The sequence below is a fragment of the Sceloporus occidentalis genome, unplaced genomic scaffold (genome assembly GCF_023333645.1).
Source record: "Sceloporus occidentalis isolate IW3139 unplaced genomic scaffold, rSceOcc1.0.p SCAF_19, whole genome shotgun sequence".
Classification (NCBI taxonomy): Eukaryota; Metazoa; Chordata; class Lepidosauria; order Squamata; family Phrynosomatidae; genus Sceloporus; species Sceloporus occidentalis.
In genome coordinates, this window is record NW_028316999.1 from 7,671,738 (window position 1) to 7,699,370 (window position 27,633).

General features: G+C 39.1%; 1 protein-coding gene across 1 annotated transcript in view; it reads left to right on the forward strand.

The window, feature by feature from the left end:
• Nucleotides 1-22,805, forward strand: part of LOC149302371 (PHD finger protein 3-like) — a 39,051-nt gene extending 16,246 nt beyond the window's left edge. The window contains exons 4-15 of the mRNA XM_089482444.1: nucleotides 1,609-1,915; nucleotides 5,641-5,830; nucleotides 6,175-6,322; nucleotides 11,099-11,255; nucleotides 11,399-11,515; nucleotides 11,755-11,883; nucleotides 13,792-13,924; nucleotides 18,402-18,597; nucleotides 18,815-18,971; nucleotides 19,397-19,486; nucleotides 19,776-19,971; nucleotides 20,689-22,805. Of these exons, the coding sequence (XP_089338570.1) occupies nucleotides 1,609-1,915; nucleotides 5,641-5,830; nucleotides 6,175-6,322; nucleotides 11,099-11,255; nucleotides 11,399-11,515; nucleotides 11,755-11,883; nucleotides 13,792-13,924; nucleotides 18,402-18,597; nucleotides 18,815-18,971; nucleotides 19,397-19,486; nucleotides 19,776-19,971; nucleotides 20,689-22,805 (3,937 nt within the window). The remainder of the gene's footprint in view (nucleotides 1-1,608; nucleotides 1,916-5,640; nucleotides 5,831-6,174; nucleotides 6,323-11,098; nucleotides 11,256-11,398; nucleotides 11,516-11,754; nucleotides 11,884-13,791; nucleotides 13,925-18,401; nucleotides 18,598-18,814; nucleotides 18,972-19,396; nucleotides 19,487-19,775; nucleotides 19,972-20,688) is intronic.
• The last annotated feature ends 4,828 nt before the right edge of the window (nucleotides 22,806-27,633 follow it).

Sequence of the window (27,633 nt, forward strand, 5' to 3'; positions counted from 1 at the left end):
CTGTCTGGAGGAGGTGACGGGTGAGCCGCTTCGGCCTTTTCCGGGATTGGGCCTCCATCTTCACTCGGAGCGCTCCTTGGGGCTGATGAAGCGTTCTGGCCTTCGCCACCTTCTCAATGCGGCTCGCAGCCTCATCCCCCTTTACTGGAAACGTTCTGAGGTTCCCTCGTTGCGCCAATGGATCACTCGTTTGGAGGAGATCCGGGGCTTGGAGGAGATGGTACATCTGGCTTCGGACAGGATGGAGTCGTATACTGTGGTGTGGGCTAGCTGGTTGTCCTTCCAATCTTCTCCCGTTTTGGCCTCCCTGCTTCGGGAGTGATCGCCCACTGGGCGTTTGGGTGTCTTTCCCTCCCCTATGCTGCTCTCACTTCTTGCTATTGCACTTCTTCCCTCCCGGTGTTTACTTTTCCTTCTCCCCTTGCCGTTCCTTCCCCCCGTCTCCCTTCCCCTCCCCCCTTCCTCCCCCCTTCTTGTTCGTGTCGGTCTGTTCCTGTTTTCGTTTTCATGTGGGTCTTGCCAACGCGGTCTGACTGACCTTGCCCTCACTCCGCATTGCTTCTCAACCGTGCGCAACTCAGACTTGTGTAAAAAAATGCTGTGATAGAATGTTGCCACTGCTCTTAAGATTTCGAATTTTTGTCTGCCCCGTTACCCCACCCTCATTATTATGTCTTTCCCCCTATTGTCTTGATGTATTATGTTTATCCATGTTTTCAAAAATTTTCAATAAAACTTTAATTCACCTAAAAAAATATAGGTGTTTTTTTCTACGTTTTAACTAAATTTCTCATTCTAAATTTTCAGCTAATCATCAAACTATGGTATCAAAAGAAAGCTCTATCTCTCCTTGAAAAAACAAAATATAGTTTACATGGGTACACTATTCACAGGAAAAGAGAATAATCATTGAACTGACAGCGCACAATTGCTCTGGGACTTGAGGTACCAAAAACCCCTGGGATTGAAGGGGTTAAGAACCAGGCTGTTTTAACACTTTTGAGGTGCTCGTGTTTAGCTGTAATTTTCTCCTCATTTAGTGCACCCACACAAGTGATATATTGGTTTTTTTTTAGGACAACAGAAGGGCTTTCTTCAGATACCATTTTTGATCATATCATTTAACTTCCTATAAAAAAAAATAATAAAATATGAAAAATTGAAAAAAAAAACACTTTTATATGAAAAAAACTTGCTAAATAGATTCTATTTGTCCTGAGTTTAGAAATACCCAATGTTTTTATGTTTGTTTTTTGTATTTTTTTTGCATTTTTCTACAACTTTTGTTTTGGGCAATAAGTACCAGTAGCTTTTTGCTATTTCAAAACCAATTTTTTTCCAGATCTGGTCGTTCTGCCGCATGTGGTATTTCGGGTATCTTTAAAGCCAGCCTATGCAATTTACCCAATCAAACTATTTTATTTTTGAAAACTAGACACCTCAAGGGCCTAATTTGCATATTGCTGTTGACCAATCTTTTGATTAGTAGGAATTTAGATCAGGGCAATGCTGTGACTATAGGCTGTTCTGGAATTTTAGAGACATCTTTAGAAATATTGGAATTTACTGTGAGTTCTGATCAACATATTATATTTTAATACTTTTTAGGTTCATGGTTGGTTGTGGAAGGTGTGATGATTGGTTTCATGGAGAATGTGTTGGCTTAAGTCTCTCCCAAGCACAACAAATGGAAGGTGATGACAAAGAATACATATGTATGAAGTGCTGTGCTGAAGAAGAAAAGGTAGAAGTTGATTCTTCAATGGCTGTTGGCAACCACCAGAGAATAGATGCACTATTGGAACTCGAAACATCTGTGACAAAATCTAAATCTGTTAGCTGCCCAAGCGGGGCTCAAGAAAAACCCAAACAGACAGATGACACAACAAAACACAAAGTCAAAATTTCTAAAAAGGTATATTAGTAAATTGTTTTGATAATGTTCCCTTTATCATTTGGTATAGTATGAATGGTTTTAAACAACCAGCAAAAATAAAAATTCTGTTTGATTAGTATAATTTTTATTTAAGCTGAATCTTTCATGTTTTTAATTACACTATTTTTGTTATGTAGTTTTTTTTTTTTTTTGCATTAAGCATACTTCCTTTTTGTCTTAAATAAAATCCAGTCTACCTTTGGTTAGGCTGGCTAGCAGGCTTCTGTACAGGTCGGTCGTTTACAAGAGGAAATGTTTAGGAGTAGGGCTGCAACAACTAATCGATAAAATCATTAATAATCGATAATGAAAATCGTTGCCAACGAATTTCATTATCGATTAGTTGAATCGTTTTTATGCTCTGAAAAATACCCCTTGTTTTATAACCCGACCTCAAATAGAGGTCGGATAATAACACTAAGATCCAGATCCCCCGCGGCGCTGCAGGGCACCTGGATACTCCTCTTTAACTGCCGGTGGGGGGTGTCTGTGCGATGAAGTTTGGATCCGATTCTTCGGTTCATTCAATGTCTCTCACAGCAGTTACTATTTCCCAGTCCCTCCCTGCAGTCACTCTAACGATTGACCCCGCCCATTTCTGCTTCCCAGTCCCTTCATGCGGTCACACTGATGATTGTCCCCGCCCCTTTCCTTATAGCGTCCACACTGCTCAGAAACTCATCTAACAGTAAGTATAAAACTACTATTTAGGCTGCTGAAAGTTAGGGAGGTGGGGGTTAATTAAGGGGCAGTTATGGTTAATGGGATGTTTAGGGTTAATTTAGGGACAGTTGTGGTTAGGGTTAATTTAGGGGCAGTTATGGTTGATGGGGTCTTTAGGGTTAATTTAGGGGCAGTTATCGTTGATGAGGTTGTTAGGGTTAATTTAGGGACAGTTATGGTTGATGGGGTCTTTAGGGTTAATTTTGGGGCAGTTATGGTTGATGGGGTCGTTACAGTTACTTTAGGGGCAGTTATGGTTGATGGGGTTGTTAAGGTTAATTTAATGCTGAGGACTGAGAGTTAATTTAATAAGGTTAACTTAAGGTGCAGTTAGAGGTAAAGGGGAGGGAGGCAAACTATGGGGAATTTAAATCCTGGGGGCAGTGAAGATTAATCCTGTATTTATATATAAAAGTATTGTGTCAGTGTGCTGAGAACCAGTCACTATGGCATATCTGGGGGGTGTAAAGGCGTATCTGGGGAGGACAGAGTGGGATATCTGGGGATATAAGGCATATAGGGTATATAAGGCAAATCTGGGAGGCAGTGTGGCAAGTCTGGGCTCAAATGTGCATAACTGGGGGGGCAGGTTGGGAAATATAAACAAGAAATGCATTTTTATCAAAGTTTTTTTTATTCTAAATTATTTTAAATAAATGAAAAATGTACATTTATTCTTTTAATCCGATTAATCTAAAAAATAATCGGCCAACTAATCGATTATGAAAATAATAGTTAGTTGCAGCCCTACTTAGGAGGACTCTTAGAGTGGGTTATCCTGACTGGAGAAAGCCAGTAATTTACTAATCCGTGTTTCTCATTGACACTGCTGAAATTGAAGGAAAACTGGGATCAGTGAAAACATATTTTTCAACATCTGAAAGGGACTGGGGTACACAACATTATCTTTGTCACTGTAGTAGCATGTTTGTTACTGTGAAGTAACTCTTATTACTCTATGTAAGCAAATTCTTATAATATACCATATTTGCTCGATTATAAGACAAGGTTTTTTTCAGAGCAAATGCTCTGGGGGAAAATAACCATTGTCTTATATTTGAGGTTGTCTTCTAATCAAACCTCACATAGAGGTCTGACTACAAGACTAAGATCCAGATCCCCCGCAGCGCTGCAGGGGACCTGGACCCTCCTCTCCGGTAGCCGGTGGAGGTCTGTGCGATGCGCACAGAAAACCTCTGCTGCTGCCGGGGCTTCTATGACTGAGTGCTGGCGTCACATGACCTTCCAGTGCTCATTCATAGAAGCCCTTGCAAAAGTGCCGGCAGCAGCAGCGGAGGTTGTCTGTGCACGTCGCAGCTTCACAGGCTGCACCACTAGACACCAAGAAGTCTAGGGATGCACTGGTAAGTCGGGGGAGGGTAAGAGTTGCATATAGAGGTGGTATAAGGGCTTTCTGGAGGCAGAGTGGCATATAGGGGTTAAAAGGAATATCAGGGTGGCAGAGTGGCATATAGGGGTTAAAAGGAATATCAGGGAGCCAGAGTGGCATATAAGGGGTTAAAAGGAATATCTGGGGGGCAGAGTGGCATATAAGGGGGTTATAAGGCATACCTGGGGGGAAGATGTGCATAACTGGGGGCACGTTGTCAAATAAAAGGAAATTTAAAAAAAAAAAGCATTTTTCTCATAGTTTTTCTTAACCCCTTAATGACAAAGCCCGTACATGTACAGGCTCAAAATGCATTGTTTTCAATGGGTTTAGGGACCGCCCATTGTCCTTAAGGGGTTAAATATGAAAAAATAGTTTACATGTGAATTGATATTTACTAGTAAAAACTTTTTTCTTATAGAGTAGTCTTATATTTAGGTGTTTTTTTTTCCCTAAATGAATATTCAAATTTTAGGGGGTTGTCCTTTAATCGAGCAAATACGGTATATTATCTATAAATTCTGGTGTATGCGCTAGCTCCAAAACAAACAGGTTACAGAGTATAAAAATAATAAATTCTTTTTGCATCAATATTTAAAATACATAATTTAACATATAGAGTCTTTGATGACTCTGCAATCTGGGTAGCGGGTAAACCTCTGTGTACTCCCCACATATAAAACAGAATTGAACCTGGTGAGGGATATACACAGTTTTGAATTAAATCCAGCTGTGGGCCTTAAAGGTTACAGTGTCCATATCATAAAGCCACCTCTAAAGAAGCCCCTTGAGTGCGAAATGTGTCAGGTCACTGGCATTTGTGTATTTGTTTTGCAAGTTGATATAAATAGTTTTTTCTAAGTTCAATTATGTATTTTAAATAATGATGCCATAAGCATCTATTAAATATAATATTTTTATACTCTGTAACCTGTTTGTGTACATCTTCCGAGTACAGTGATACAATGGGTTTGTCTGGTGTTTGGGGGCTAAAAGGCCACATTTGGGAATGTCTATGCCTATGATCTATTTTTGAATCTCCAATTTACCCCATCAAACCATTCATTTTATTAAAATTAGACACCCCTTGGGTATTTGAAATGCTAGTATTTTAACTCTTTCCATGTAAAGATTTTTGGAAGATACAGCGCTAATTTAAGCACTTGCTCATAATTAGAAACTTTACTTTTTTTGTTTTATCGCCTCCTAATCGTTGATCGCTTTTCTAAAACTTTTAAAATGGGCATCCGCCGCCATACAGTGTATAGCGGATGTTGACGCCCCGGCGAGGGGCAATCTCGGTTTTGCTGAATGCCTGGACATCGAGGCATTACAGCAAAACTGTTTTAGTGAAGATCTTAGATCACTTTCTCAGCTTGTTTAATGAAATGATGTGCCATGTGTGTTTGACGTGCCTGGGTCGTCATTGGGCGTTAAAGGGTTAAGGAACACTACCAACTGGTAGTATTGCATCAGTTCTTGATTCCTTCTTCGTTTTTTTTTTTTTTTTCTTTTCTTTTTTATATTTTATTGACTATTGAGATGAAAAATTGTGAAATTAGCTGTGCAAGTTATTGTATTTTTATTGTAGGATTTGAGTGATGCAAGACATCTATTTGATCGCAAGGACTCAGAGATAAAAAGAAACGTTGCATCGGATCGAAAACATTTTAAGTCTGCTACAACATTTCATCGAGTCTCTGAAGAAAAACGAGAAAAGTCTTCCAAAGATTCACCAAGTATTCCGTGTCATGATGAAAAAACTACAAAGCCTGGAAACAGTATGGGAATTAAGTGACTCTACAAAACATTTTTTAATTATGATCTATTACTATCATTGCTGAATATTGCCTTTAAGATTGCTTTGACAAATTTTTCTTACTAGAGACTGACACTTTTAAGAGAACTTGATTTTATAGATGTCACAAAGGTGTATATATAGTAATACAAAATGGCTCAAATAGCTTATAGTTATAGTTTTCCAGCCAAACAATGTGCCTTGTTTATTCAACATACATTATCACACATGTAAGCACCACTTACCTTGTATACATTTTCCAACTTCACTTGTATCTAAAACTGACAATAACTGACCATGATTCTCAATTTATACACATTAATACAGGTTTTAATGAAAAGCAAGATACTAAAAAGAAAAAAACAGAAAAGAAGGGATCATCCTTGCAGAGTTCTTCTCCTGCTACTCCAAAACCTTCTGTTGACCAAATAAGACAAAGTGTCCGTCACTCTCTAAAAGATATTTTGGTTAAAAGGTATGCGGGTTATCTTCACTTTTTACGTTTTATCTTTTGTGTGTTCGCAGCTTCTTTACTTAGTCGTGCACCTATATGTGTGCTTTTAAATGTAGTTGAGTTGTGAAATACGCAATACAAACCGTTGTACTTTTAAAACATCTTATTTTATCTGTGTGTATTTCAGTTGACCTAACCTGTAATGCAGGGAATGTCTTGGTATGCTGAAGCATTAAGGTTTTCCTTCACTGGAAGTAAGGGCGCTTAGCCCAACCACCTGAAAAACAGCCCCATACAATTGTCCCTCCTCCACCAAACTTTACAGTTTGCACAATACAGTCAGGCAGGTAACATTCTCCTGGCATCCGCCAAACCCACACCAGTGATTTCTTACTTCTCAGAACATGGTTCCACTGCTCCAGAGTCTATTATCTATTATTATTATTATTATTATTATTAATATATTTATATGGCTGTGTTTAAATATAAAACTTGTAAAGTAAAACTGCTCCTTCTCTGGCCGTCTGTCCTCCTTCCTCGCGGTTGCCGCCAAACAGAAAAAAAACGTAGTGTGGAAAACTTTTATTGAAGACACAGCCTTCCCATGCAGCATCGCGGTCCGTCTGCTGTGCAATTTGATGCGCACGTAAGTTTTACGTTAGTCGGGCAGCTGCAACAAGCCCAAAGTAATTGATTGTATAGCAGGCAGCGGCAGGTGGGGATTTTTCGTTGTGCCCAGGGGAGCGCTGGCAGTCTAAGGCCTGGAGGCAAGTCCCGATTTTTCTAATGCATGTTGATGTAATATGATGGTATTGAGAGTTCATCAGTGCACTAAAAAAGTCATCATACACGGGACGCTTGAAGCCTCAATTTAGTGCCACTAATCCTTTTAAATAAAATATGCAGATTGAAATAGAGTGAATAACACAAAACTAGGGCTGAAACAACTAATCGATAAAACCGATAATCGATAATTAAAATCGTTGACAACGATTTTCATTATCTATTAGTCGAATCGATTTTTATCGATTATAAAAAGTTTTTTTCAGAGCAAATGCTCTGAAAAACTCCTCTCTTTATATAATCCGACCTCAAACAGAGATCGGATTATAACACTAGTATCCAGATCCCCCGCAACGCTGCAGGGGACCTCGATTCCCCTCACTGTCGGCCGGTGGGTGTCCGTGCGATACGTACAGACAACTTCCGCCTCTCCCCTCCACTTCCATACACCCCTCTGACTCCTCCCCCTCCCATACACCTCTCTGCCTCTCTCCCGACTCCCTGGTATTTTGTGAACCTCTGTTGCTGACAGGCACTTTCACTGCAGCTTCACGGAGGCTGTCTGTGCACATCGTGCAGACCCCCACTGGCTGACAGAGAATCGAGGTCTCCTGCAGAGGATCATCCTCTCTGTCAGCTGGTGGGGGTCTGCTCGATGCGCACAGACAGCCTCCGTTACTGCCCTTCACTTACGCTGAGGCTTCTATGAAGCTGCAGTGAAAGTGCCTGTCAGCAACGGAGGTTCACAAAACACCAGGGAGTCGGGAGAGAGGCAGAGTGGTGTATGGGAGGGGGGGAGGAGGCAGAGTGGTGTATGGAAGGGGGGAGGTGGCAGAGTGGTGTATGGAAGGGGGGGAGGAGGCAGAGTGGTGTATGGGTGAGTTATAGTGGTGTATGGGTGGTATAATGAATTTCAGGGTAGCAGAGTGGTGTATGGGGGTGTAATGAATTTCAGGGAGGCAGAATGGCATATCTGGGGGAGTTAGAGTGGTGTATAGGGGGAGGCAGAGTGGTGTATGGGGGTATAATGAATTTCAGAGTGGCATATCTGGGGGAGGAGAGTGGTGAATCAGGGAGTATAATGAATTTCAGGGTGGTGCAGGGCATTTATGGGGGCGGAGTGGCATATCAGGGTGCACAGTGGCATATAGGGAGGTGTAAGGCATAAATGGGGCTAATGGCATATTGGAAGTTATGAGGCATATCAGGGGGCACAGTGGCATATAGGGGGTATAAGGCATATCAATATTAGGCATATCAGGGGGGCATAAGACATCTGGGGGTAAAAGGTATATCAGGGGGCTCAGTTGCATATCACTGGCATATATGGAGTATAAGGCATATCGGGGGCACAGTGGAATCTCTGGCATATAGGAGGTATAAGGCATATATGGGGGAAGAGTTTTATCCGATTAATCGATTAATCAAAAAAATGATCGGCCAACTAATCGATTATTACAATAATCGTTAGTTGCAGCCCTACACAAAACCTTTACTTTTCCTCTCACTGGATATGTTCTCTTTTTTGCACCGTTCTCTGTGAACCCTAGAGGTGGTTGTGTGTGAAAACCCCAGTAATAATGCTTCATGGGATAAATACAATTGTCCAGGTTTAAAGATATCCCAAAATTAGGACATGGGCACAGATGTCCAAATTAAAAAAAAAAAAATGCGTACCTCTCAAAGGTTCCCTTTTGCCTCCCAAATAACTGGATAAACCCATGCATGGTTGGTATCACTGTACTCGAGAGAGGACATATACTAGGAGCAGCAAATTCATACCTAAAGTGTGTGTGTGTGTGGGGGGGGAATTCCACCACAAACTTTGACAAAACCAGAAGGTAAGCTTAGTGCATGGAAAGAGTTGAAATACACTGGGGTATCTAGTTTCAAACATCTGTAGTTTGAGGGGGTAAATTCACCGTCTTCAACAATGTCACAAATAACACATAGGGGCAGGATGACCACATGTCAAAGTTCCAATTTGAAAAAAAGCACGTATCCCAAATGTGGCCTTTTAGCCCCAAACAACCCCAGGCATGTGTGATACAGCTGTACTCGAGATGTTGCTGAGCACAAGATGTTGTTTGATAGTGGCATACACCTGCAAAAAAACCCAAACTTTTGGGTATTTCTAAACTCAGGACAAATAGTAGAATCAATTTAGCAGGTTTTTTCATTAGCTTTTATAGATAGTCCTTTTTTCTCAATTTTTCACCATATTTTTGTCACTTACCTGATAAGAAGTGGGAGAGCCCCCCGCATCTATGACACAGCAGCCTCCGCCACTGCGAAGAAGGGGGAGACCCCCCCTGCCTCTGAGGCTCAGCCTATACAAAGAAGGTGCAGACCCCCCACCTCCAAGTCACAGCCGCCTCAGCCGCTGCGAAGAAGGGGGGAGACCTTCCGCAGCCACTGCAGACTAGAGGCAGGGTCCGGCTCTTCCGTCAAAGCAGCATCATCTTTGCGCCCTCTAGTGGCACCTGGCGGAAATGATCTCACCATGTATAGGGAGGGTACGTGCACGCTGCACTCAAGATGGCCGTGGGACGGATGTGACGCAATGGAACATTTGAAAATTTGGCGCCAAAACCTTCCTCCGTATTTAAGACTCTCAAAAATCCTTGGACTTTGCCTTCTGATGATCGTGCCTTTATGCTGTAGTGCCAGTTCCTCAGTACGGGCTTCTGGTTGATTCCCTGTTGCTGATCCAGCTTGTTTACTTGTTATTCCTGATTTTTGGTATCTTGAACTTGGCTAGCTCTACGACATTCCTGCTCTCTGACACCCTGATCTCGGCTTGTATGACTTTGAACCCTTTTTACGGTCCTGTCTGATATCGGTGTCTCAACCTACTCTGTGCATGACAATTTTATACTTTTATTATAGTAAATTTTATGGTACAATCAAAATAAATCTAAAGAAAGACATTCTTCTCCTGTAAAAAAAACAACTTGTAAATGAGAGAGAAGAAAATTACATCTTAAACATGACGCATTCATTGAATGCCACCTTTTGATACAGGTGAGGTCGTGAAATTTCTGCCCTGCTAGATCTGCCCCGGCCTACTTTATGTCCATCTGGTCTTGGTCTAGTTGCGCTAGGCCTCTTAGTTCCAGTGAAGGGTAAAGTTAATGCTACAGCATACGAAAAGATTCTATGCTTCTAACTTTGTGGCACTAGTTTGGAGAAGGCCCTTTCCTGTTCCAGCATTTCTGTGCCCCTCTGCACAAAGCAGGGACCGTAAAGTCATTTTTTGACAAGTTTGTTGTGGGGGAACTCAAGTGGCCTGCTCTGACCTTAACCCCATTGAACACCTTTGGGATGAATTGGAATGCCAATTGCAACCTTCTCTTCTAACAACAGTGCCTCATGAATGCTCCTTTGGCTGAATGGGTACAAATTCCCACAGGCGCACTCTAAAATTATGTAGAAAGGCTTCCCATAAGAGTAGGGGGCTGTTATAGCCACAGAGGAGCCAAATCCATATTAATGCCCATGGATTTGGAATGGAATGCCCATCTAGCTCATACAGTTGTGTGATGGTCAGGTGTACACAACATACTTTTGGTTATAAAGTTTGAGTCTAGAAGGCGTAAAGAGCCCTGCTCTTGCAAACCTCCTAAATGTCTCAAGCGCCCTAGACAGCGGCTAACATTTCTTCTTACCCTCCTCTTGTTTATTAGCACAATATTTAATATCTCCCTAAATTTCCCTTACTCAAAACTTGAGGCAGCATAGACATTTAAGCAACAGGTTCTTGCATCTTGCCATTATCATCTGATTGTTTCCGTGCATATAATTGGCTGTAGAAGCAATCACATGCATGGAAGTGCAGAGGGTCTGCTGCAGGCTGACCAATTGGGTCATGGTGCAGTCAGCAACAGAGAAGCAAGCAATTACCACAATTTCAACGACTTGAGACTTTAGGGACTTCTTTTCATGATGTGCCTGGTACGCCGTTGGTCGCAAGGAGGTTAAACCGCTAAGTTTTTTTTTTCTTTTTTCACTTAGGCTTTCAGAATCTAGTTTAAAGGTTCCTGAAGAAAGAGCTACAAAAGTTTCAGCAAAAATTGAAAAGGAATTGTTTTCATTTTACCGGGATACTGATGCCAAGTATAAGAACAAATACAGAAGCTTAATGTTCAACCTTAAAGACCCAAAGAACAATGTAAGTTATCTTATGAAGATATACCTGATTTTTCATGTGTGTGACATTTTTTTAATATTTTCAGCATTTATTTTTTATTATTTTTTTTTTTTTTTGTTAGCACTAACACCAATACAATCATGTGTGATTTGATATTCTAACAGGTATTGTTCAAAAGAGTATTGAAAGGCGAAATCCATCCTGAACATCTAATCAAGATGAGCCCAGAGGAACTGGCATCCAGAGAGCTTGCGGCCTGGAGGCAAAGAGAAAATAGACATGTAAAGTATTTTTTATTTTGTTTTATTTTAATGATACACGTTGAGACAGTTGCAAGATACATACATTGCGTGAGATAGGGTAAGTTTCTAAAGCTTTGTAGAAACTTTGAACGGTTATACTGAAGAAATAATCCATATACACTATAAACATTACTTTTTACAACAAAATTGAATATTTGGAAACAGTGTTCAGGTTTTTATTTTATTTATACACTATTCTACACTTCCCCCATTTATAGACCATTGAAATGATTGAGAAAGAGCAACGGGAAGCAGAACGAAGACCAATTACCAAGATTACACACAAAGGGGAAATTGAAATTGAGACTGATGCTCCTATTAAGGAATCCGAATCCATGGACACTGAGGTGACAGCATAAGTGTTTTTTATGTTTTTCAATGAATAGGTCATATAAACAACAGAAGAACGTGTATGGGATTCATCAGTCAGTGAGTGTTCACATGTTACCGTATTTCCCCAAGTATAAGATGCTCCCTTATATAAGACACACCCCTATTTTGGGGGCCGAAATTAAAAAATAAAATTTAATAAAGTTATTGTACTAGCTGCCTGGGCATGATATGATTGTGATAGATGTTAGCAGCTAGCAACTGTTATCAATCGCACTCCTATCATGCTCAGGCAGCCAGTACATGCACATCACTTTCAGCCTCCCTGTTCCCCCTACACACGGATCCATTATAACACACACACACACACATATACATACATACATACATACATACATACATACATTAATTTACTCCCCCACCTTACCTGAACTGCAGATCTTCTGGTGCCGCTCGCCAACTTCCGTGGGGGCCACTGTTTCTCCTCTGCCTTGCTAGACCAGGAACAGGAACTGAGCGGAGTCATGTGATGCGATGTGCATTCACGTGACTCCACTGGGTTCCTGTGCAGCCGTGGCGGATCAAGGTAAGCAGCAGGTCAGTCACTGTATAAGACGCACTCAAGTTTTAGACCCCAAATTTTTCTAAAAAAGGTGCGTCTTATACGTGGGGAAATACTGTAATTACAGCAAACTAAAACATTTACCTATTTAACTGTGCATTGTGAAGTTTCAATTCATTAATATTTTCATGCAAGAGGGTCCAGAGGGTAGCCCTGAATAATGTTTAGTTATTGAAATTTCTTTTAAATCGGTTTTAAGTAATGCAGCACCAACTTGCAGGAGAAATTTGCATAATGAAACTTTTCATCCCACAAGATAATTCCCAGTAAAACACCATAATGCAAACCAGTGATGGCTGAAATGACCAAAACAATGGTACTGTTGTGTGTGTGTGTGTGTGTGTAATGTATGTAATAGTGTGTGTATATAATACACACAGTATCTGAAGATTTAAAGCCATACAAGCTATCTTAACTAAGCACAGTTGCTTTTGTTCCAGTGGCTTTGCTAGGTCTCCAAAAGATCCGGGGCTAAAGCCCACAGCAAATTGGATAGCAGTACAGAAATTAACAAAATTCTAATTTCTGAATTTTCAGCAACCTCTTTAAAATATGCAATAATGTCTATCTGCTGTACACATCCAATTTTAACTCTGTAATATGTACATAGGACTTGTTCCAGCATCCAGATTGCACCCGCATGAATTGCCCAGATTGCAATCCAAAGGATTTACACGCATTGCTTATACAGTGGTCTCAGGTCACCTCCTGATCCTACCCTTTCTTGTTATCTCTTCCATTTCTCTTTATCGCAGCTCTCCTGTTGCTCTTTATCCCTCCACTTCCTTCCCCTTATCTCTTTATTGTCCCCATCGTATCTTTTGTCTTACATCATCTTTCTCTCCCCTTTCTCTTTCACTCCACTCCTTTCTCTTTACCTCACCTTTTTTCTATCTCGCTTCCATTTTTTTCACTTCCTCTCCCTTTTCTCCCTATCTTCCCCACTTCCTCATTTTCCCTCCTTCTCTCCTTTTTCTTCCCTTTTCCTAATCGCTCATTCTCTCTCCTCTATCTAAACCTCTCTTCTTTTTTATCTATCCCTTTCCTTTAGAGAAAGTATACTTTAGCCCTGCAGTCTCTATTTGGGGCTTTGAAGTTAAGACTAAAGGGTTCAGCCCCAGTAGATCCCCAAGCAACGCCCCTTGGTTCTGTCATTATTTGTTTGCACACCACTGATTATTTACAGTATTTTACATTCTATCAGTAAATTAAAATTGATAAATTAATCTGTAGATATTAACTAATCTTATTCCAGAAATATAAAATTATGGATAAGCTGCTGTGTGTTTTGTGTATTTGCTAGGATGCTGTTATAAAACCAGCAGAAAAGGAGGAAGAGGATCAAAAAGAAAAAGACATACCCGATGGACCTACATCAGACACCACATTGCAACATAAAAATCACCTGTTTGATTTAAATTGTAAAATTTGCACAGGTATGTGTACTTCTCTACCTTATCCCACTGTGTACCACATAAGTTATAATATTAGGATAAGGTGTTCCTCTCAAAATGCACAGCGATTTTTAAAACATATTCCTCAATTGTTTTATTGGAATCAAACTAGCCCCGCTGCTACTAGGCTTTAAGAAGATGTGTTCGACCAAACACTTCTCTTGCTTGTCACTGCATACGTTCACGTACATTTTCCTGTGTGTCAAATGGTTAGTGTATTCACTATTTTAATAGCAGGTAACTTTTAACATTGTGCTTAAAATTTACCTTTTTGAGGTTCATTATTCCGTCTCTGTTATGTCGTGGCAAAGTGAGGTAGAAGTGCTGTCATGTGTGGTGGTGGTAGGGTTAATGAATGCCCCCAAATACCCTTATATGGCTGCTTTCAGGGATGCACATACAATATTTTGCTAAATAGACTGAATTCATAAAATAATACATTCAAACGCTAAATAGGCAAATGAGTAATATCTAATATATTTTGATGATGCTACCAGATTATACATTATTTCTGCAAAATCTTAACTGACCCTTTAAACACATTGTCACGGTTAGCTTTTGGATAACCGGACACATAGGGTGTGCGAGAGTTAACGATACCAGCCACTTAACTTTGGTCACTCACTTAACCCTTAAACACGCTACAAAAAACCACACCAGATTGGTAATACGCTGCCACCACCAAGTTATGTTTTAAGATGACTACAGTTTATGGACACTTCGGTAACACCTGGTACCACACTGAACGGATCAAAAATGTGTACAAACCCACTATCAGTAAAACTATTAAGTAACTTGGTTTATCCCGGCTTTCTCGGAAACTAGAGTTCGATTAACGCACAGAGACGGAAACAGTATTAATATATAGTTTAATCTGACGAATGTCACAGTGCTTATGTACAAAAGGTATATGAACAGAGTGTATGATACAGTTTGTAAAAATAGACAAGGGGAAACACAGAAAGACCTAATTATACAAAACTCATATAGGTCATCTGCGGGAACCTCAATGTTCTTGTTGAGTTTCGGGATTTTCAGTGATGTTACAAATCCATAAAACGTTCCTGGAGAGGTTCTCTGATTTTCTAAAAATACAGTAAATTTTATCCCCTGGTGAGATGTTCCGCCCCTCCAGTGTTGCAGAGAAGTCCCAGGCCTAGCCGTTAGTAACACACACATAAAGTGGGGCAAAAAAGTATTTAGTCAGCCACCAATTGTGCAAGTTCTCCCACTTACAAAGATGAGAGAGGCCTGTAATTTTCACCATAGGTACACTTCAACTATGAGAGACAGAATGAGACAACAAAGTCCATAAATCACATTGTCTGATTTTTAAAGAATTTATTTGCAAATTATGGTGGAAAATAAGTTTTTGGTCAATAACAAAAGTTCATATCAATACTTTGTTATATACCCTTTGTTGGCAATGAAAGAGGTCAAACGTTTTCTGTAAGTCTTCACAAGGTTTCCACACACAGTTGCTGGTATTTTGGACCATTCCTCCATGCAGATCTCCTCTAGAGCAGTGATGTTTTGGGGCTGTCGCTGGGCAAAACGGACTTTCAACTCCCTCCAAAGGTTTTCTATGGGGTTGAGATCTGGAGACTGGCTAGGCCACTCCAGGACCTTGAAATGCTTCTTACGAAGCCACTCCTTCGTTGCCCGGGCGGTGTGTTTGGGATCATTGTCATGCTGAAAGACCCAGCCACGTTTCATCTTCAATGCCCTTGCTGATGGAAGGAGGTTTTCACTCAAAATCTCACGATACATGGCCCCATTCATTCTTTCCTTTACACGGATCAGTCGTCCTGGTCCCTTTGCAGAAGAACAGCCCCAAAGCATGATGTTTCCACCCCCATGCTTCACCGTAGGTATGGTGTTCTTTGAATGCAACTCAGCATTCTTTCTCCTCCAAACACGGCGAGTTGAGTTTCTACCAAAAAGTTCTACCTTGGTTTCATCTGACCATATGACATTTGCCCAATCCTCTTCTGGATCATCCAAATGCTCTCTAGCACACTTCAGACGGGCCCGGACATGTACTGGCTTAAGCAGGGGGACACGTCTGGCACTGCATGATTTGAGTCTCTGGATGGCGTAGTGTGTTACTGATGGTAGCCTTTGTTACTTTGGTCCCAGCTCTCTGCAGGTCATTCACTAGGTCCCCCCGTGTGGTTCTGGGATTTTTGCTCACTGTTCTTGTGATCATTTTGACACCACGGGGTGAGATCTTGCATGGAGCCCCAGATCGAGGGAGATTATCAGTGGTCCTGTATGTCTTCCATTTTTGAATAATTGCTCCCACAGTTGACTTCTTCACACCAAGCTGCTTGCCTATTGCAGATTCAGTCTTCCCAGCCTGGTGCAGGTCTACAATTTTGTTTCTGGTGTCCTTCGACAGCTCTTTGGTCTTGGCCATAGTGGGGTTTGGAGTGTGACTGTTTGAGGTTGTGGACAGGTGCCATTAATACAGGTAACGAGTGGAGGACAGAGGAGACTCTTAAAGAAGATGTTACAGGTCTGTGAGAGCCAAATACTTATTTTACCGAGGAATTTACCAATGAATTCATTAGAAATCCTACAATGTGATTTCCTGTAATCTTTTCCCCCATTCTGTCTCTCATAGTTGAAGTGTACCTATGGTGAAAATTACAGGCCTCTCTCATCTTTTTAAGTGGGAGAACTTGCACGATTGGTGGCTGACTAAAGATTTTCTATAATATTTAAAGTTGTCATCTTAATGAGGTCAGAGACAATCCCTGCTACACACATAAACAATTTTTATGTGTGTAACAATGTCGTATTTTCTCACATTGCAAAATACCGCTTATTAAACACATTTCGTTTGGTCCTTCTAGTTCTTTCTTCTTGTTCCATTTGTCATAGAGAAAAGTAAAAAAAAAATTAAAAAAATAAATAAATATGCATAACTGAATGACAGATATATATAAGCCAAGATGTCCAGTGACCAAACAGCAAGATTACAATGTAAGCAGAAAACAAAAGTGGGTGAGTGCGCAGTATTATATATATAATACATATCCCACCTCCCGCCTTTCACCACTCCTGCAGCTTGCCGTCCGTCTGCTCGCGCACCGTCCTATGCTCTTTGGTGCATTCTCTCTAACTAAACCACTAAATTGCTAGCTCCTTGGAATAGAGTCTAGCATCCTTACAACTGTGGACCTAACGTCTTAAAAAAAAAAAATAATAAAAAAAAATACTGGCACTAAACTGCAATATCTTAGGGGCATATGACATTGAAATAAATTCTGCAAGCTATTTTTTGTGTGTGTTTCCCCTTTTTATACCCCAATGCACATAATGTATCACTCACATAATAAATATGTGTATGACATAGTTAATAAGACTGAAGTTGTTTTTTTTTTCTCTCTATACTTCAGATCTTTGGTATTGCAATGGTTAACTACAGCCTTGATTACAATTAATTAGCAGCTTTTCTGGAAACGTTACCAAAAAATTAAATATAGCTGTTAAAATACATTTTGAATTGTTAAAAGCATTTACACAATAAAATGAAAGTTTAAACATTAAACTGCATCTGCCGCATTCTCGACCACTGTTCAAGTTTACTTTAATCAGCCTCCGTTTGGGTTGTTCCACCAGGAATGTCTACCCAATTGCAGATCTGTAAAAAGACATACCTTACCATTAAGTTGTGGGAGGACCCTGGAAAATTTGCTCGCTAGAAACAAATGCTTCATCTCTGTGTTGGTTTAACAGGTGTAAATTGAAAATCAATACTATTTTGGGAAAAGATGGCAATAGCCCACATCAAATTTTAAGCAGATAAAATTTTTGTTCAAAGGCTTCTTCTCTTGCTAAAACACTTGTCAAATGTATCATTGGCATTGCAGATTGGTACACACATTATTGACCAAGAAGATGCCAAGACAAATTTAAGAGAATTACATGCCAGGTTGTTTTAGCATTATTGAAGGAATGTTACTATACGACACTTTGTACATACAAAAGATGTGATGTTTAAAGATGAGGTATTTGTTCTCAAGGTCTTTCTTGACCTTGCCGACCTTGTAGGGGCATGTTATCTTTCAGTGAGCGTTTAAACTATACCTCTTATCTAAAAACTCAGAATTCAGGCTTTTTTTTTTTTATTCAGAAGTAGGTACGTAACATCTATATTGCATTGGTTGAATAAAAGAGATAAAATAATATGCAAGGAAGTATTCCATAGTTAAGAACATGACATGTATAAATTAAGTATTTTTCAGACTATTGACTTACGTGCAATATTTCTGTGTAAATAAATGAGTGTTCATATAATGGCCCCAAAACGAAATTGCATTTCTGGTCAACTTTACATAGTGTTTTTAGAAATTTAGGGAGATTTTATATATATGCATGACCTTGCAATTGAGGCAGTTTCAGGTGCATTAGCATTTCTCTGTTATAATAAATATATATTTTAAAACTTAAGGACGAATGGCACCTCCTGCTGAAGACCTTTCACCTAAGAAAGCGAATGTTTTGATGGGAATAATTCCTAAACAATCAGAAAATGAGGCAGATATCCACAATGAGGGACTCCTTTCAAGCTCTACTGTGCTTAGTATAGATGCTTTGGAAGCAGAGAAACCAGAATCACCCAAGGAACCATTATCTTCAACTTCAAGGTATAACATAGTATGATATGAAAAACTTTGTTGGGTTTGAAAACTTTTTTAAAGTGTGATGGTATATATAATTTTGCATAGAAAGTACATGTTTATTTTTTTTTGGGGGGGGGGGACTTTTATTTTAATATGAAATGATTTGCTCACTCTTCCAATTCGCTTTTTGTAATAATTGTAGAAGTAAAGTGGTGGTACTTTTTTTTTTATTGCTTTTTAGCTCTGAACATTTTAATATTGCTGAAAAACTTGAAGATGAATCAACATTTTTGGCACGTTTGAGTTATATATGGAAAGGATTTCTTAATATGCCTTCCGTGGCCAAGGTTGTTGTCAAGGCATATCCAGTATCTGGATCACTAGAGCATTTAACTGAGGTACCTCAATTCATGTTATTCCTAAATTTACTTTTAATTTCTCAGTACCCCAAGTGATGTAGATAATTTACTTAAAAAAAAAATAGATTTATACAAAAGAGTGTAATACTGTATATCTTTGTTTACCATGATTAGAAACTCCCACCTCCACCTCCTTTCAGTGTCTATAGAATGGAAGACAAGAGTAGTGGTCTAGCCATTTGCTCAATTATATGTATCATTTGTTATTAAAAAAAAAAAAAAAAAAAAAAGTATCTTTAGTGATTGGCAAACTAGGGGTGACAAAAAACAGGCTATATAACTAGGTCCAAGTGTGAAATATTTGTTGTTTTTTTTTGTTTTTTTTTAGAACAAGGCATTTTTTGTTTTTACTTACATGTTTTGTTGGGCATTCAAATAACACCCAATGACTTACTTTTAAATAGGACCTTCCTGAAAGTATTCAAGTTGGGGGAAGGATTTCACCCCAGACCGTGTGGGATTATGTAGACAAAATTAAGGCATCAGGGACAAAGGTAATGTTTTAAACAAATATACATGTAACTTGTATCTTAATCAGTGGTGTTTTTTTACTTCACTTTCTGTGCATGATTAAATACTATGGCATTGAACATAAAGCAAACACAGTAAAAAAAATGCTATATATCCCCATTAGAAATCTTAGTTGCAATATTGGAACATCTGTATGACTATTAGACATTTAAATAAGCTTAAATTGCTTCAGTTTTTTTTTTGTTGTAAAATTGATATTTAAATAGGATTTTTGACTTTTTCATAAACTTTCTTCTTATGCTTTCATTTTAGGAGACATGCTTAGTTCGATTTTGTCCAGTCACAGAAGAAGATCAAATCTCGTACACATTGCTATATTCATATTTTAGTAGCAGAAAACGTTATGGTGTGGTGGCAAATAACATGAGGCTGGTGAAAGACATGTATCTCATACCATTAGGTGCTTCAGAAAAAATACCACATTTATTTGTACCTTTTGATGGACCAGGTAACTGTATAGATTTTAAATCATATCAATATCCATAGTATGGTTTGAACGTCAACCATACAATGTGAAAATATTGTAATTATAAATGTTTTATGTTATATATTAGGACCTTGATTTTCCTTTCCCTTGACCTGACTTGTAGAGCCTTCATGAGTGATGTTTGAAGAAAAAATCCTATATTTTAACATAATATAATCCAGCCAGCTGCGAAACAAACATTATTGGGCATATTCAGTCACAAATTACGATATGTTCCATCTGTGATCAGGATAATCTGTACTACAATCTGAGTTCTAGGGTTTTGGACAGATTTCACCCCCCAAAAAACCCTTTGCTGGTTGAGAAAAATATACCGTGATCAGAAAAGTACAGAAAAAAATAATGCTCTCATCTCATCTTTCGTTAATTCCATCTTCTCTATGATTTCTAACAAAGAGACGCATCGTCATCACAAATTTTGTTTGTACCAAAATAGTTTTTGTTTTGTACGTTAAATGTTGATTTTTAAATACACAAAATTCTGCCCTAATCACACCTTACAATACATAGCTTAATGGTTTACAACAATGTAGAGAGAATTTTATATATGCTGTTATAATTAACACCCAAAAGTCAGGAAAGAGTGTGAAAGGACATAGATATATAATAATCTTTTTCTATTTTTTCATTAACTACTTTTATAAAACTATTAAACTGTTAATTGTTTCTTTGGAATAGGTCTTGAAACCCACCGTCCAAATCTGTTGTTAGCTTTGATAATTCGTCAAAAAGTGAAAAGACAACATAGTGTTAATCTTGATGATGAACCATCTGGATCGCTCATTCATGTTTCTTCAGAAAAAAAGAATAGAATTGAGATTTCAAATGAAGATGATGAGGAAGATGAGGAAAATGATTTTTTTAATTCCTTTACTGCTGTTTTACATAAGAATAGAAACAGAACACCACTTTCAGATACTGATGAATCTCAAAATGTTGCAGAATGCAGTCAAGAGATGAAAAAGCGTGAACCACCAAAACCACTTAGGTTTCTCCCAGGAGTTTTAGTCGGGTGGGAAAATTCACAGTCTACACTAGATCTAGCAAATAAACCTTTGCCAGTTGATGACATATTGCAAAGTCTGCTGGGTACTACAGAAAATAAACAATCAATTAGTATTCTATCTAGTGACAATATATCCTTGTTGGAGGAGACTACTGACAAGATGGAAGTAGATACATGTTTTGCAGAAATATCCACGGGGAAATCAATTGAAACCGAAAGCATAACTGAAAAAATGGAAGAAAGCATAACAAAAGCAGCATTAGTTCCTTCATCATATTCAGGGAATTTACTAGGCCTTTCTTTAAAGGGGAAACCTCCTGATGTATCTACTGAAGCATTTTTAGCTAATTTAAATGTTCAGTCAGATGAAGATGAGGTTAATAAAGGTTTGTTTGATGAACCTGCTGATGAAAAGCATGAATATGATAAGATAGCAAACCATAATGTATCTCCACTCCATGAAGATTTTAGTAAAGGGGTTATTGAAGAAGATAATGCATCATCATCATCAGAAAATCTGTCAAGCCTGATAAAATCTCCAAAGCCAATACATCTTAAAAGAGATCCAAGACAGGCTGCTGTAAGAACAAAAACCAGTTCAACAGACAGCATGCATTCTTATATAAGTAGCAAAGATGAAAATACACACAAAGAAAATCACACTGCTGAAAGACCATCACAACATAAACGGGATAAAACAAAGAAACAGTCATATGAAGAAACTGATTTAACACTCTCTAAGAGTGAGACATCTACAGGGGGGTTACAGTTTCCTTCCCCTTCACTGCATACACTGGAAAATTCAGAAAAGTCAAAATCAAATGATAAAACTCCTCCTAAAGATCTTCTGATTGATGATACTGACCCTCTACAACAATTTAGAAGAGCGTTGGCAGCAAATAAATCTCAATCACAATCAAATGTAACCCACTCAGCAACTTCTTCCAGGCTGCCTCTTCCTGCTTTTGGTGGTAATCTTGCATCCATGAGGCTGCAGCAGCCTTCGTTCCTACCACTAAAAGCCAACCCACCTGCATTTCCATTCCAGCATACTCAGAGTTTTCCATTACAAGGCAACCAGGTGTTTCCTTACACAACACAAATACCACCTTTGCTTCCTACTCCACTAGGTATTGGTTTCCCACGACCTCCCAGGTTTCCTTCAGCAGAAACTGGAATTCATAACCCTTTGGTAGCTTGGCATCCTGCTGGTCCTTTATCTCGGCAGCCACCACCTTTTTTAGCACAAATGACACCTGGTCCTCTTTTAGGTCCTGAACAAATTAGGTATCAAGGGCCTCAAAAGTTGTATCATAAAGACCACAGAGGGCCAGAAAGGCGCCACAGTGATCCTTGGGATAAGAAAGACCATCTGTTGGACAGGTCACTTAGTCGAGGAAGCAGAGGCGAACACAGGCAGAGATTTTATAGCGAATCACATCACTCAAGGGAGAAGAAACACGAAAAAGAATCTGATAAGAATGGTGACAAGGACTCTGAAAGAAGCCGACGGAGGGATAGAGACAAGGACAGAAGTCATGACAGAGAGAGAAAAGGTCGTGATGAGTCATATAGGGATAGAGAGAGATCACATTCTTCCCATAGTGAAAAAAACCCTGATGGTAAAACACATAAAGAAGTGAGAAATATGGATAAATCAAAAAATGAGGACCGTGTACATGAGAAAGAAAAAAACAGGGACAGAAACAGAGACATGGATGAAGAAAAAGAGAGAGATCGACACCACAGAGACAGGGACCACAGTGATAAATCAAAGAGTAAAAGATAAACACACATTGCTTTCTAGGGTTGTGCCATCTTTTTCTATCAAGTATCAGTGTTTTTCCAGAAACAAAACCGCATCATAAAAAATGAACACAAATGAACAACGCCTAGTATACCTACTGTGCTGTTCAGTCCTCACTGAGAATTTAAATATTTTATAAAAAGTGTTTTACACCACTATACATTAAATATTACAATATATTCATTTATGAATATGCAATAAGCTTATTGTATTTGGAAGTTTTGACTAGTATGCCACAGTTCTGTTGTGCATTTTGAGACGTATTTGATGTTTTAATTCAGACTTAACTTTATTTTAATTGCACTGTTTTTAAAAAGCTTAACAGCTTCAGAGTCCACAAGGTGTGGAATATAGAATATGTACTTGGTGCTGTTAAAAGCGTTTAAATTTTAAGTAAAATGATGCAGTGGATCAGTTATGTTCATATCAGAATTGAGTTATCATGGATTACTACGTGTGTAAGCAGTTCGGTTTCTATAGCTTTGAAATGCACTTGCCATAGGGGAATATACATTTTAATCTGTTAAATTTACATTTTTTTAGTAAGTTAATTTTAGAAATTGTTTGCGCTTTAAATACTTGAAATCTGAGCTTGTACATTCTTGTGTTTTTGCTATTTTTTATACTGTAAAATGTAAATATTTTAAGGAGTATTTTGATTCTAAAGATAAAACTAACATATTTTTCTCATTCCGATGTGTGAAAGATTGTGTTGAAAATTTGTTTAAAAGTAAAGACCGTATTATTCTTGCGTTCTCATTTATACATTGTGGATAGTGTTTTTATTTTACTCCTTTACTTTATAGTCTTGTTTTAGGAAACACCTCAGGATGAGTATGTGATGGTGTGCTTCCTGGCAATACATAACATGCAACACAGTAGAAGGCTGTCACCACATTCACATTCTATTCACTGATTTTAGTTGTGATTTTTGAAACAGGCACATATTTATTAAACACATTTCAGTCAAAGTTATATGCTATTATAGTAACCAATTTAATGTTGTGTGGTTGTAAGTGCCCTTTTCAACCTAAGTTACATAGCTACTGACGGCAACAGCGTGTTTTTTTTCTCTCGGTAATCAAACGTAAATCCTCTTAGAGAAGTATAATTTAGAATGCGCAATCCGTTCTGTATAAGCAGGAGTGTTGTACATAATCTCCAAAATCCATTATCTCCTCAGAAGTTTAGGGTTTGTACGTTTAATCTGGTTTTCATGTAACTATGAAAAAATGTGGAGTCTCTAGCTCCTTTACGCAAGCTTGTTGGTTACATCATTGGAGTGTCACAAACTGAAGTCATTACTGACCATTGATTTTAAGTTTGCCTTTTTTCTTGTATAATTAAGAGCCAGTTATCCCTACTTGTTTCTGAGATCACAGAGGAAACGTTTCCTTAATCGTCTTTTATCTCCTGCAAACTGAGAAGCTAATAAAGTCGTCTTGTTCCTGACATAAAGCAGCTGTAGTTATTTTAGTGCATAGACATGGGCTGTACACATTCAGATGCTCTTAGTACATCCCCCCCATGAGGATTGGTTAGGATCTGATCCCTGAGATGACCTATCCATGCTATTTGTACAGTAGCTTGCTAGTAGTGATGGGAAGTTCGGATCATTAAAGTGAATCGGATCATTTCGATTCGTTCACTGAAATGATCCGATTCATGATCCGGATCTTCGGATCACTCAGTGTGCCTGCACGGAGTTACTGTTTTCTAGTAACTCCGTGCAGGCACACTAACGATTGGCCCCGCCCCTTTCATTATGAATCCTCCCCCCTGCCTCCAGTGATGTCAATGAAGGCAGAGAGTTGTTCAAAGATTCGGATCTTACAGGGATCCGAATCTTACAGTGATCCGGATCATTGTAAGATCCGGATCATTGTAAGATCCGGATCTTTGAACGACTCTCTGCCTTCATTGGCATTCTAATCATTCAGAGAATATCACCATACTGTTATAAATAATACATTAATAATCACTGCCCCCAGGATTTACATTCCCCTTTACCTGCAACTGCACCTTAAGCTAACTTTATTAAATTAATTAAATTAACCCTCACCATTAAATTAACCCTAAACACCCCATCAACCATGACTGCCCCTAAAATTAACCCTAAACACCCCATCACCCATGACTGCCCCTAAATTTAACCCTTAACACCCCATCAACCATGACTGCCCCTAAAATTAACCCTTAACACCCCATTAACCATAACTGCCCCCAAATTAACCCTAAACACCCCATTAAGCATAACTGCCCCCAAATTAACCCTAAACACCCCATTAAGCCTAACTGCCCCAAATTAACACTAAAGACCCCATTAAGCATAACTGCCCCCAAATTAACCCTAAACACCCCATTAAGCATAACTGCCCCTAAATTAACACTAAAGACTCCATTAAGCATAACTACCCCCAAATTAACCCTAAACACCTCATTAAGCATAACAGCCCCTAAATTATCCCTAAACACCCCATTAAGCATAACTGCCCCTAAATTAATACTAAAGACCCCATCAACCATACCAATTTATTAGGTAATTTATCTGGAGTACATGCAATTAATTTAGGGGCAGTTATGGTTAATGGAGTATTTAGGGTTAATTTCAGGGGCCGTTATGGTTAATGGGATCTTTACGGTTAATTTCAAAGGCAGTTATGGTTGATGGGGTATAAGGGTTAATTTTATGCTGATGACTGAGGGTTAATTTAATTAATTTAATAAAGTTAACTGTAGGTACAGTTATAGGTAAAGGGGGGCAAACTCAGGGGAATCTAAATCCTGGGGACAGTGTGAACATTATTAATGTATTTATTTATAAAAGTATGGTATCAGTAATATTCTCTGAATGATTCGAATCTCTGTAAGATTCGGATCCTTGTAAGATCCGGATCCCTGTAAGATTCGGATCATTTGAATCTTCGGATCATTCGACTCTTCGGATCATTCGACTCTTCGGATCATTCGACTCTTCGGATCATTCGACTCTTCGGATCATTCGACTCTTTGGATCACTCGACTCTTTGAACGACTCTCTGACTCTATGAGTCATCGTTCCTGTGTGAATTAATGAGCTGTAACCTGACCCCAGAGTCTGTGTCTGAGTGCTCTGCAGATGACTCACAGCTCTAGGATCAGGTTACAGCTGCATGATTCACAGACTGAACCGCTACAAATGAATCGTTCAGTCTAGTGAACCGATTCATCCGGATCACTAAAAAGAACCGGATCAAATGAACGATTCGTTCATGATCCGGACATCACTACTTGCTAGACAGTGTAGGGTGCGAATGTATGAAGATCTAGGGAGAGCATTAAGCTTCAAAACGAGAGTGAGTTATTCACTGGAGAGGACATTAACAGAAGTTAGCTTCACCTGACTGATTTTGCTATGCATAATGTGCAGTTGAAAAAGGTTATTTTTTATGCACTTTTTTGATATGTTCCCCTTGTAGGTTAACAGTACTGCCATTTGACCTTCTTAATACATATTACTATCAAGGAGTTTAAATTATGCAACTGTACCTCAAAATGCCTGCTTTAGTTAATAAACCACATAGCGTTTCTCATAGAAATATCCATGGTGTTTGAAATGTTTTATTGAGAACATAGGGGGGCTTCAAAATTTTACCTTAAAGAAAAAAGTTATGCCCATTTTTCTTTCATTAACATCTAAACTTATTATTTTTCAAGTACATCTGAACATATTTGTGACAAATGCTTGCTAACAACGGGACTATACAGTATGTGTTGCATTCTGTTTATATTGTATTATTGATTTTTCTGTCCACATATACCGTATTTGCTCGATTATAAGACAAGGTTTTTTCCAGAGCAAATGCTCTGAAAAATACCCCTCGTCTTATAATTGGGGTCGTCTTATAATCAGACCTCAACTAGGTCTGACTATGAGACTAAGATCCAGATCCCCCGCAGCGATGCAGGGGACCTGGATCCTCCTGTCCCCCCCACACTTACCGGTACTTCTGAGTCCCCGGTGCTTAGTCCAGGCAGCGTGTAGAGCTCTACGCGATTCGTAGAGATCTAAACACTGTCCGGAGTAAGTACCGTGATCTCTGACAGCCGGGGAAGGTCTGTGAGATGGACGCAGACAACCCCCGCTGCTAGCCGCACCTCCTCCCGGCTGCAGCGGAAGTTGTCTACAGGAATCGCGTAGAGCTCTACACACTGCCCGGACTACGCACCGGGGACTCAGAAGCTCCGGTAAGTTTGGAGGAGGGAGGGGGAGGGAGTGTTAAATGGGGGGCATAAGGCATTTCTGGAGGCAGAGTGCTCTGTGAAATGCCTTTTAACCCCCTTAATGCCATTCTGCATCCAGAAATGCCTTTTAACCCTCTATACGCCACTCTGCCTCCTGAAATGCCTTATACCTCCCTATATGCCACTCTGCCCCATAATATGCATTTTAACCCCCTAAATGCCAGAGTGGCATATAGGGGTATAAGGCAATTCTGGAGGCAGAGTGGCACATAGGGGGTCAAAAGACATATCATGGGGCACAGTGGCATATAGGGGGGTATAAGGCATTTCTGGGGCAGAGTGGCAAGCCAGGGGGCAGATGTGCATAACTGGGGGGGGGGCAGGTTAAAAAAAAAAAAGGAAATAAAAAAAATATTTTTCTCAATCATAGCTTTTATTAAAAAAAAAAAATGTTCGCATAGTTTACATGAATTAACATTTACCGGTAGAACTTTTTTCCTATAAGGTCGTCTTATATTCAGGCTTTTTTTTTTTCTTTTCATAAATTAATATTCAGATTTTGGGGGGTCGTCTTATAATCGAGCAA